The sequence below is a fragment of the Rhinolophus hipposideros genome (genome assembly GCF_964194185.1).
Source record: "Rhinolophus hipposideros genome assembly, chromosome: 8".
Lineage (NCBI taxonomy): Eukaryota > Metazoa > Chordata > Mammalia > Chiroptera > Rhinolophidae > Rhinolophus > Rhinolophus hipposideros.
The window spans coordinates 67,891,813-67,903,190 of NC_138054.1; the positions used below are offsets into that span (position 1 = coordinate 67,891,813).

At 49.2% G+C, this 11,378-nt stretch overlaps 1 protein-coding gene across 2 annotated transcripts; it reads left to right on the forward strand.

Annotated features, from left to right (window-relative positions):
- Positions 1-1,161: 1,161 nt before the first annotated feature.
- MYCL (MYCL proto-oncogene, bHLH transcription factor) lies at positions 1,162-11,031 on the forward strand (the record flags this gene model as incomplete). 2 transcript variants are annotated; one of them, XM_081055551.1, is made up of 3 exons in its annotated part: positions 1,162-1,218; positions 5,061-5,565; positions 8,495-11,031. In XM_081055551.1, the coding sequence occupies 3 exons, from the start codon at positions 1,201-1,203 to the stop codon at positions 9,091-9,093; spliced, it is 1,122 nt and encodes a 373-aa protein (XP_080911677.1). In that variant the 3' UTR covers positions 9,094-11,031. The 2 variants fall into 2 exon arrangements, with proteins under 2 accessions (XP_080911677.1, XP_080911676.1); XM_081055550.1 differs by lacking the exon at positions 1,162-1,218 and adding an exon at positions 4,605-4,712.
- Between the last annotated feature and the right edge of the window lie 347 nt (positions 11,032-11,378).

An 11,378-nucleotide genomic window follows, 5' to 3' on the forward strand; every position in this document is an offset into this window, starting at 1 on the left:
ATTAATGGTGATGGAATTAGTGGTGAAGAAAGAAAGAAAGAAAGAAAGAAAGAAAGAAAGAAAGAAAGAAAGAAAGAAAGAAAGAAAGAAAGAGAGGGGGGAAAGAGGGAGGGAGGAAGGAAGGGAGGGAGAGAGAGAGAGAGAGAGAGAGAGAGAGAGAGAGAGAGAGAGAGGAGAGGAGAGGAGAGGAGAGGAGAGGAGAGGAGAGGAGAGGAGAGGAGAGGAGAGGAGAGGAGAGGAGAGGAGAGGAGAGGAGAGGAGAGGAGAAGGATGGAAGGAAGGAAGGAAGGAAGGAAGGAAGGAAGGAAGGAAGGAAGGAAGGAAAGAAAGAAAGAAAGAAAGAAAGAAAGAAAGAAAGAAAGAAAGAAAGAAAGAAAGAAAGAAAGAAAGAAAGAAAGAAAGAAAGAGAAGTTAAGGAGAAGGGAGAAGTTAAACCTTTACCAGCACATAGATGTATAATATAATAATACACATAGAGTATTGTTAACCAGGAAAGCTCACCTGAGCTTCAGTGTCCAGAGTTTTTACTGGGGTTTCAATATGTAGTCATGACTGATGGAATCATTGTCAACTCAATCTCCAGCCCCCTTCCCCTTCATGGAAGTCAGGCTGAGATCGCATGGCTGAAAGCTCAACCCTCTAATCACATAGTTGGCCTTTCTGACTTGGCCAACCCTTATCCTGAATCATCTTAAAGTACTTAGGGCCCCACCATGAGTACCTTCAAGGCCCACCATGAATAACAAATATAGTCCTATCACTTGGGAAATTCCAAGGATTTGTGAGGTGGGGAGGCAAGGGCCAATCAAATCATTTATTATACAACAGACCCACACCAAGGCACATCATTGAAAAAAAACTAAAAATGCCAAGACAAAGAGCATCTCCTAATTCCAGAGAGAGAAATAGGTCACATACAAAGGTTTGGACAAATGATATCAATGATCAAATGATATCAATCTTCTCAATAACAACACTGGTTGCTAAAAAACAGGAAAGCAGTATCTTTAAAATTCTGAGGGAAAATGATTTCCAATCTAGTATTCTATACCCCATCGAACTAGCAAACCAATGGTGTGGGTATAATAGAGAATTTCAGAAATGCAAGGTCTCTAAATTTCACTTCTCAGGTACCCTTTCTCAGGCAGCTAATGGAAGATGTGCTCCTTTGATGGGAGGAAGTAAATCAAGAAAGAAGAAATGAGCTCCAGAAAACAGGTGAGCCAACACAAGAAAGAAGCAAAGGGAATTTCTGGGATGCTGGTGAAGGGAAGTTTCAGAATGACAGTTGTGAAGCAGGTCTAGAGATCAGTAAGTTCAAATTGGAACAGAAAGACAAAGGGCTCCAAGAAGAGATGTTTCCAAGAAAATAATGGAACTGAATGATTACCTCACATGTTTGACCATTTGTAGCTCTAGTGGGAATGTGTAGGGTTAAATTCGTAGTATATGCATAGAAATCTAAGCAAGAGAAAAAAATGAGACAATGTAACTCTGAAAAAAAAATTGTATAAGAAAGGAAATGTAGTTAGACTACTCCACAATCATACAAAATACTATAAATATTGAATATTTACTTTAAAATTGAATTATAATTCTATTGGGAGAATAAGGGAAGACCAAATATATGGGGATAAGAAGAGAACTATAAGAGCTACATCTTCTTCTCACATTTTAAAATGTCAATAAGAATCTAACAATCAGGAAAAGTAGATTATCTGGATTGGTCAATACATGGAAGTAAATATTAGGGACAAACACCAGCTAAAAGTGTAGCTGCTTTTGAGGAGTGGGAATTAGGGGTGGTGAGGGAAGGACAGAAGCTTGCCCTTTTTTTTTTTTTTTAACCTTGTCATACATTTAGTTGATTTTTAAAAACTATGTACATGTATTATTTTGATTAAAAACATATTTTAAGAAAAGTAAAGGAAATTAAAAATTGTAGAAAAATTAAGTGTTCCCTAGGGTAGTATTTTTTACCTTGGTGAATTCATCGCCATCCTGGGTCCAGAGATCTCCTCAGAAACCAGAGCAGTTAGCCCTAAAAACGGCAGCATCTCTATGGAACAGACACACATTAACCAGGCTCATGAGACTGATATTTCAAATCAGATGCCAATTCATTAATTTGTAAAGGGAAGCAAGGCTTTGAAGCCGACGGATCTTCTAGTTCGCTGATAAGTGCATTCTCTCCCTGGGGGCAGATCTACAAAGGGAACAGAGTGGTTTTCAGTGAATTGCTTGGTGATCCAGAGCATGAGTGAAGTGGGTGTTGAACTGGCTGGTTTCAAAGAAGGATGCCTCCATCTCCCTTGTTCCTGGACCAGCATCTTTGTCCCCAGACAGTGCTAGGATGGACATTCTGTCTCCATCAGTTAAGTTGACATTTATCTCTATTTTAAAGCATTAGAGGTTTGGGTCCAGTCAAACAGGCAATGTATTTACAAAGCACCCATGATGTGACAGCTCTCTTCTGAGCCCTGAAGTTACAGCGGTCAACAAGATTGACACGTCTCTGCCCTCATTGAGCTTACAATCTGTTGAAGAGACTAACATTAAACAAAGTGTGCAAAGTGAAGGAACAGCCTAACCTTCAGAAGACAACTTATTTTTGCAAGTTTTTGAGGTGGGGTCACCTCCTAGTTACCCTCAGGTATCACCTACAATGAACCATGGGGAGGCGCTGTTGAGTAAGGACTCATGTAGATAAAGAACATCCATTTTCCAAGCATAGATTTTCAGCCTCCCATGGATTCTAAATCCCAAATCCTTCCAGTGACGTGATTTTCTGTTTAAATTTATCTAGGGCTGTTTTTTGCCATTTGTCACCAAGAACTCTGACTGGTACAGCAACAATTTCAAACATCTGTGGACCAGATAACAAGTCCTCAAAAGGCAGTTCCAATGCCTCTGCCTCAGGGCTGCAACCAGAGCTAAAACCTTTCCGATCTGGGTCTTCTGTTCACAAAAAACAGGGCACACAGGCTTTCTCAGTAAAATCTGGTTGGCTGAGTCATTCAGTAAGTCCACAAATACCTGCCAGAAGGTACTGAGGTTACAAAGCTAATATGAGCTAGGTGCTGCTTTCAAAGATGTCCTACACACACCTTAGACCCAACATATCCAAAACTGAGAGTGTCATCTTCCCTGTCTTTTTTCCCAACCCATATATCAACTCACACCTTGTGTCCCATGTTCCAACAACACTGAACTGCTTGCACTTTTCCCTTCCCTCTGTTGGGATGCCAACAGTGAGTAGTAGGTGTTCTTAGACCCCAGGGATGGAAGGGAAAAAGACAGACAGCAGACAATCAGGCTGCTGCTTGTAGACAGGGACCAGACCTTGAATACCAGGTAAAGAATTCTAGATGAATTGGTAGCTATCCCAAATTACTTTCCTTGGCCTAAATAAAATAACTGTATGGTTTAGCTTTTCCTCTTCTACCAAAGGTAGTCTGTATGAAAGATGACATAAAGGGCTTATATGTCCATCATCTTGGCCAGAGATACAGTTGCAAGCAATGTCCCCATTTTACAAGTAAGCAAACAGAGGCTTCAAATGTCTTGGCTCTACAGCTAGCAAGTAGCAAAGCAAGGGCTTGAACAAAGTTTCCAGACTCCAAATCCCCATTTTTTTCTTCTTCTAGTGCAGCTCCTACAGAGTGTTTTTTGTGTGGTGTGAGGGAGGAGCGTCTCGATCTTGGCCTGGCCCCAGGGAAAAATTCTCCTCCTCACCAACCGCCCCAGAGGCTCAGTCGGTTCCTCTGGCCTCTCCACCTGGCCTACATCTCTTCTCTAGATACTCCATTTTCTTAAATGCTCACAACAATCCTGTGAGGTATTACCATCTCTTCGTCTTACAGATGAAACAGACTCAGAAAAAGTTAAGTTTCAGGTTCCAAAGTCCAGGATCTTCACCATCCCACTTCGCTGCGGTCCGAGTTTGGAACACCTACGGTAGCTAAAGAAACCGGCCAACCGTGATGAAGCGGATGCCGGGGGACCAACCCCAGTTCAGAGCTGAGGGCCGCCAGGTGGCGCGGTGGAAGTGCGTCTGCTTCCCCACCTCACCCACCTCAGGCCAGACGCACCTTCACTAAGCCGGGCCAGCCCAGGGAAGTAGGCTCGCCGGTAGGGCAGGGCGGGGCGGGGAGTAGCCCTAGTCCTCAATCCACAGTGCGCAAGGAGCGCGGTTTTAGTTCAGCCAGCTGGAACCTTCCGGGCTTTGATAGAGTCACGTCCCCACCAGGCAACCTCCAGGCTGCATCAGCTTGCCGCCTGCCCTGCGCTCCCCATGGGGTGTGCAATTCATTTTAGGGGTATACGGACTAGAATAGAGCTGGAGAGAGCAGCCAGCAGGGGTGGGGCGGAGACTCTACCGTCCCCACCTGTCGGATGCTAGGAGGGGACGGGTCTGGGGCGGGGCTTGTCCTGTAGGGCCCGCCCCTGGTCCCAGATCCCCGGGCGCGCGACGAGATATAAGGCGGCCGGGAAACAATGCGCCTGCATCTCGCGCTCCCGCGCGGATCCCGGTAGCGTCCGGACCGCCGTGCACGAGCGAGCGAGGGAGGGAGGGCGGACGCGCGTTGGGGGCGCGCTCTTGAATGCGGGCCGCGCGCTCGGTGGCGCGCATGTGCTTGTGTGCGGGCTGCCCGGCTGCCCCGAGCCGGCCCGGAGCCGGTCCGCTCCTGGTGGCGGGCGGCGGGAGCGAGGTGAGGCTGCGGGCAGCCGGGGGACGGGCGTCGGTCCCGGGGGGCGGGCTGCAGGCTGCCTTCTGGGCACAGTGCCCCCCCGACGGGCCCTGGGAGCTGCGCTCCGGGAGGCGCTGGCAAAGTTTGCTTTGAACTCGCGCCCGCAGCCTCGTCCGCGCGCTGTGAGCGGCTTCCCCGGGTACACTGACCCAGGGCTGGACTTTCCGAGACGCGAGGGAAGGGCGCAGGTTCCAAGCCCAGAGGTTCGGGAGGGACAAGAGCCTGGCAGCCGGCTGTGCTGAGGAGACCCGGGACGCCTCCTTCCCTGGGCCGGTACCTCAGTCAGCACGTCCCCCTTACCTCTCGCAGGGAACGGACATGGACTTCGACTCGTACCAGCACTATTTCTACGACCATGACTGTGGGGAGGATTTCTACCGCTCCACCGCGCCCAGCGAGGACATCTGGAAGAAATTCGAGCTGGTGCAGTCACCCCCCACGTCGCCGCCCTGGGGCTCGGGTCCCGACGCCGGCGACCCAGCCCTTGGAGTTGGTCCCCCGGAGCCGTGGCCCGGAGGGGGCGCCGGGGACGAGGCAGAATCCCGGGGCCACTCGAAAGGTTGGGGCAGAAACTACGCCTCCATCATTCGCCGTGACTGCATGTGGAGCGGCTTCTCTGCCCGGGAACGGCTGGAGAGAGCGGTGAGCGACCGGCTCGCCACTGGAGCGCCCCGGGGGAACCCACCCAAGGTGCCCGCCGCCCCGGACTGCGCTCCCAGCCTGGAAGCCGGTAACCCGGCGCCCGCTGCCCCCTGTCCACTGGGCGAGCCCAAGACCCAGGCCTGCTCGGGGTCCGAGAGCCCTAGCGACTCGGGTAAGGACCGCCCCGGGCCATTCAAGAGGGGGGCACCCCATGGGTGGCCAAAACTGCCGCTCCGCTGTCTGAGATGAGGTACTGGGTCTTCGCAAGCCCTTCGGCCACCTCCCCCTTTCTCTGGCTGAAGCTGCCGGTGTAGCCCCCAGCGGTGTCTGTCTGGCACGTGGGTGTGTTAGTAAACAGTTTGAAGAAGTGGCGTGGGAGCCAGCGTTCCTTTGATGATGATTGGAGCCCCAGGGGACAAGGGAGACAGGGTGAGGCTTGGCGCTTACGGAGGACAATACTGGGATTGGACTGCAGGGGATTTCTGTCCTCCGGAGGCTGGAAGGGGTCCCTTAAGGGTCACAACAGGCTTGAAGTTTTTTGTTGCTGCCTCTTTCCCTGGGAAACTCACACTCCCCTAGGGAGAAGAAGCTGAGGAGCCTTTTGTGCAAAGCCTTCATCCTTTTAAAAACCGGGTCTCCTGTCTGCTTTACTCTAAAATGCTCCCAACCCCTTACCATTTGTGCATCCACACCATTACCGGTGAGACAGGTAGGGAAGGAATGAATGCTCCCCTTTTTCAGATGGAAGAACTGAGACTTAGAAATAGGAAATCTTTAGAAGTGAACCCCAGCTTCCTCCCATATAGCCAGCCTCTCTTGCCCCACCCTTCATCGAAACCAGGCACTTCTTCCTTGATGTTTAGAGGGTCTTCATGGTAGTTTACCTGAGAAGGGCTACACCTTGCCTTGTTGCTTTGGCCTAAGGTGGAAAGGCATCCCTTGAACTCCCTCCCAATCCATCTGAGTTTGAGCTGCCTCCTTGCATTCAACAAATGTTAACTGGCCCCTACTTTGTGCCAGAGTAGGCGAAGTCCAGGGGTCACAGATAGGGAGCTCCAGACCTCCTCCTCCATCCTTGAATGCGACTGTAAACCTCATTGAGGGCAGAGGCAGACTTCAGCATCCTGTGCAACCACACTGCGTTGTTCTTAGCCTAACCTCTTCTTAGACCTCTGTACCCGTGAGAAATATTTTATAGGGCGCAGACAGTCTAGCATCAGGGAAATTGGGACAGAAAACTCACTGCTGCTTTTAAGAATAACTTTTACATGACCACCATTTAGAGGGAATGGAGGAATGGGGTATGGAAGTCGTCATACACTTGGGAAAAATAAGGATAACAAGAAAAATTAAAAGTCAATTTTTTCAGTCCACTGTGTTAAGGTCATTTTTAACCTGTTTGCTTTCTACAAGTGCTTGTGTTTGTTTAATGGCTGGAATGGGAATTTTGAGATCAAGAAACCAATAAATATTGATGCGTCTCTACAAAGGCTGATGGAGTGATAGAGTGGGAAGAGCACTGTTTTGGGGAGTTTGGAGACCTTAGTTTGAGATCCAGAATATTACAAAGTGATGCGTAGACTTGGCCGGCCGATCGGGGTCTGTTTCTCCCTTGGCACATGAGGGGGTTGGCCTTGCTGGTCCAGCTGAGGACATTTCCTTGTCTAGGTAGAGTTAGACCCTACTCTATGAAAAGGAGAATGGTGTCTTACATTAGTTCTTCCTTAGGCAGAGCCTGCCCCAGCCATGAGGTGTAACACTGAAATATTAAAGGTTTGGGATGTGGGGAAGCCTCCTTGAATCATTTTCTGACCTGCCCTTTAACCTGAACCTGTTTGCAAGCTCCTGGTTCACTCACAGGCCACATGGCTCAGAACAAAATGCAACAGATTGCAAACAATGAGGGGGGTGGGGAGAGTGACTGACGGCAAAGCTCAGCCAATAGGGGCTAGGGGCTGGGTAAAACAGCATTCCAAACACAGCTTAGCCAGCCAATCACAGGCCTTGGGGCCAGGAGGGCTGAATGGTCAGGTTTTATTAATGGAGAAATAATGCGATTGTCCACACAATGGAAGCCTTCCTGACAAAGGGGCTCAAGCATCCTGATATGCAAAAGAGGCAGAGAACTGAGCTCTTCTGTTGTTAGGCTGAAATGTATTAAAGTGGCCTTTTATGTGAGGGGCTGCAAAAACGTGTGGAACAGGAAGGTTCTTCCTTAATTGCCTCTCTCCTGGCTGGGGTAACCTAAGAGACCTTTAAGTCAGGGAATGATGGGGGCACGTCCAGGTGTCTCCAGGTCGCTTGTATGGCAACATTCTGCTGCTGCTCAGTTACCAACCCTGGCACAGGTAGCTTGGAAATGGTTGCTTGTACCTTTGTGAAGTTCCTGCAGCTTTTGCCGACCTAGGATTATAAATCCAACGCTCTTCTGGTCCAGGGAAGGGGGTGGGGTGGGCGACCTATAAATGATGGATGACTTTAGAAACCCATTGAACCCGGGAGCAAAATGCCCCTAAGGGAAACCTTTCCCTCCCCTCAGTGGGTGAGGAGCCATGGGTTGTAGCCCTCCCTTCTCTGAACCTTCAGCTGAAAGAGATGGCAGAATAGAGAGGTGGGGGAATAATAGGATTTATAACTTGTGAAAAGTAACAATTCCCCAAGTGCAGGCTGTGCTGGGCAGGAACAAAGGGCAGCTCTGCCCACAGACCCCTCATTTACAATTCTGATGGGGCATGAAAGAGCCCGACTGGGGAAGATCTTTATAGCTAAACTTTGTCCCAGGCCGGTAGCTCTTTTTCTCCATCCCCTTAGTGGGGGAGGGGAGAGCCTGTGCAGACTGGGGGCTGTTGGCTTGGGTCTGCCTTTTGTTCTTATCTAAGCCGTGCTGTGCAAAAGGAAATTGGAGAATATTTTCCTTCTTGCTTATTTCCCCTTCACACTACCCTAACCCCATTACAAATGAATCAGCTGCCTTTCTCCTCACTTCAATTTGTTTATATCTAAATTGGGAAAACGTCACCTTCTTTCCCAAGCCCCAGCATAGGGTCTTTGTATATATCTCATGGGGTGTGTTTCTTCTCTTCGTCTCTCTACTTGGACAGAGGGTGAAGAAATCGACGTTGTGACAGTGGAGAAGAGACAGTCCCTGGGGGTACGGAAGCCGGTCACCATCACAGTGAGAGCAGACCCTTTGGACCCCTGCATGAAACACTTCCACATCTCCATCCATCAGCAACAGCATAACTATGCCGCCCGTTTTCCTCCAGAAAGCTGTTCCCAAGGAGGGGCTCCAGAGAGAGGTCCCCAGGAAGAAGCTCTGGAGAGAGATGTTCCAGAGGAGAAGGAAGATGAGGCAGATGAAGTGGTTGTGAGCCCCCTGCCTATAGAAAGCGAGGCTCCCCAGTCCTGCCACCTCAAACCTGTCAGTTCTGACACTGAGGACGTGACGAAGAGGAAGAACCACAACTTCCTGGAGCGCAAAAGGCGGAATGACCTCCGCTCGAGGTTCTTGGCCCTGAGGGACCAGGTACCCACCCTGGCCAGCTGCTCCAAGGCCCCCAAAGTGGTGATCCTAAGCAAGGCCTTGGAATACTTGCAAGCCTTGGTGGGGGCTGAGAAGAGGATGGCGACGGAGAAAAGGCAGCTCCGATGCCGGCAGCAGCAACTGCAGAAAAGAATTGCGTACCTCAGTGGCTACTAACTGACCAAAAAACCTGACTGCTCTGTCTTACAAAGACCCGAGTTTATTTTGTAACCTTCCCTCTCCCCCTTAGTAATTTGCACATCTTGGTTACGATGAGCTAGCCTGGACAGTAGATCCCAGAATGCTTTGTAGCCGGTGCACACACAATAAGGGCTTGCATTCTTGGAAACCTGGAAACCCAGCTCTCTCTCTTCTCTGACTCATGGGAGTGCTGTGTCTTCTCTGGCACCTTTGGCTTCTCAGGCAGACAGCTGACTGAGGAGCCTTGGGGTCTGCCTAGCTCACTAGCTCTGAAGAAAAGCCTGACAGATGCTATGCAACAGGTGGTGGACGTTGTTGGGGGCTCCAGCCTGCATGAAATCTCACACTCCGGATGAGCGTTAGGCTGGGAAAGGATGCTCCCACTGGTGTCTCTGGGGTGATGCTAGGACAGCTGGGCCTGGAGCTCTCCCTGAGGCTCCTTTTCCAGGAGACACACGAGCTGTCTTGGGTAAAGACAAGCTCGCAGACTTGATCAACATGGACCATTACCTCACTGTCAGACACTTTACAGTAGCTGAGGAGTTGGAAACCTTGAATAGATAGATAATGAGGTTAGATGACACCCCTCCTCCCACACTCAATGCTGTGGCCTTGAGAACATTTAAAGAGCTTGGCTTCTACATTCTTTGTCTCAAAAGCCCTCTGGGCTCTTTCCTTGAGGGAGAGAGCACTGTCCTCACAAGGGACTTTTCTGTGTCCTTCTGCCTTTGTTAAGCAATGGGCTCTATGGCACCCCTTGCCCACAGGTCAGAATATTTCCCCAAGACACAGGGAAAGGGGTCCTAGCCTGCAGCCTGGGGAAGGCTTGGTGTCTTGGCCACGAACTTGCTCCCTGCCCAGGTATTTTCCCTCTTGGAACCTTCTCTCGAGGCAGATGTCAGGCACTTCAGGAGTGAGAACTGTACCACTTTCTCTTTCTCACCTCCCTGTCATCTCAATCCCTCACTGATAAGTTTGAAGTTCTACTAAAACCATGCAAACCTGTCCTTCTTGTGCAACTCCAAGATGCTTGCTGGCTCTGTAGCCACCCGCCTTGGGCCCTTGCCAGCCTCACATGAGTCAGACCCCTCTCCCAGAATCTGGGCCTTACTGAAGTTCTTACTGGGAGGGTTTCTGGGACTCATCCAGTGCTCCAGAAGGTGGCCTAGTTTCCTGGTGGGTTTTTAAGGAGTTTCCAGGAGCTCTGCTTAGTGGACCGTGGTGGATTTTGGCCCATCTGAATTTGGCATCTCCAAGTGGATTCCAGGTGTAGCCTCTACTCTGGGAAAGGCACGCAACCCTACAGGTGTCTTGTGGCAACCTCACAAGTCCCTAAGCCTAGGCTGGAAGAAGGACCAGCCCCTCCAGAACTCTGCCCAAGGCAGCAGGTGCCTGCTGGCTGTGGGTTTGAAAGTGGGGGAGGAAAAAATGGTGGAGCACTATATGTGGCTCTGGAAAGCCAGCTGCTACTTCCAAACCTATTATGCATGATGGTCTGTTTCTGAGGTTGTTTCCTGGCTTCAGAGAACCCCCATGGAAGTTTGAGAAAAGCCTCTCTATGTTTTGGAGCATGGTTTTCAGGAGCCAACTGACTTCTGGAACTGTCTTTGAAGAACAGGTGAGATGTAGGTTATTGATGTCTCACCTGAATAGCTTGTGTTTTATAAGCTGCTGTTGGGTATTATGCTGGGAGCAGTCTCTTTTTTTTTTTTTTTTTTTATACTGTATTTTTGTATGCCTTTTGCAAAGTGGTGTTGTTTTTGTACAAGAAAAAAACTCCTGGGCAATTCTGTTGCAAGAGTCGGATTTATTTTGAAAGGCAAGTTTACCTGAAATTTTGTATTTAGTTGTGATTATTGATCGCCTGATTTTAAAATGTTGCCTTCTGGGACATCTTCTAATAAAAGATTTCTCAAACATGTCAGAGTGGGGGCAGCTTATCCCAACCAAGTCCTTGAATCAAGGACGACTATTTCAGTGCAGCCACAGGGGAGCCGAAGGGTTGTATTTCTCTAACCACGTTGCTAACCTGGTCATTCCACTTTGGGTTCCTGAAATGCCATTTCAGACATGTCTAAACAATGTAGGCTCGGCACTTGGTGAACATGAAATTCTCTTATGAATTACAAAGAGTGCTGAATTTCTACGTTAGGAGGCTTGAAATCCTGGTTCCACCACTTATTTGTTCTGTGCCTTTTAGCTTTACCTTTCTAAGTCCTAGTTTCCTTATCTGTAAAAGGGGGATAAATGCTACTTGACAA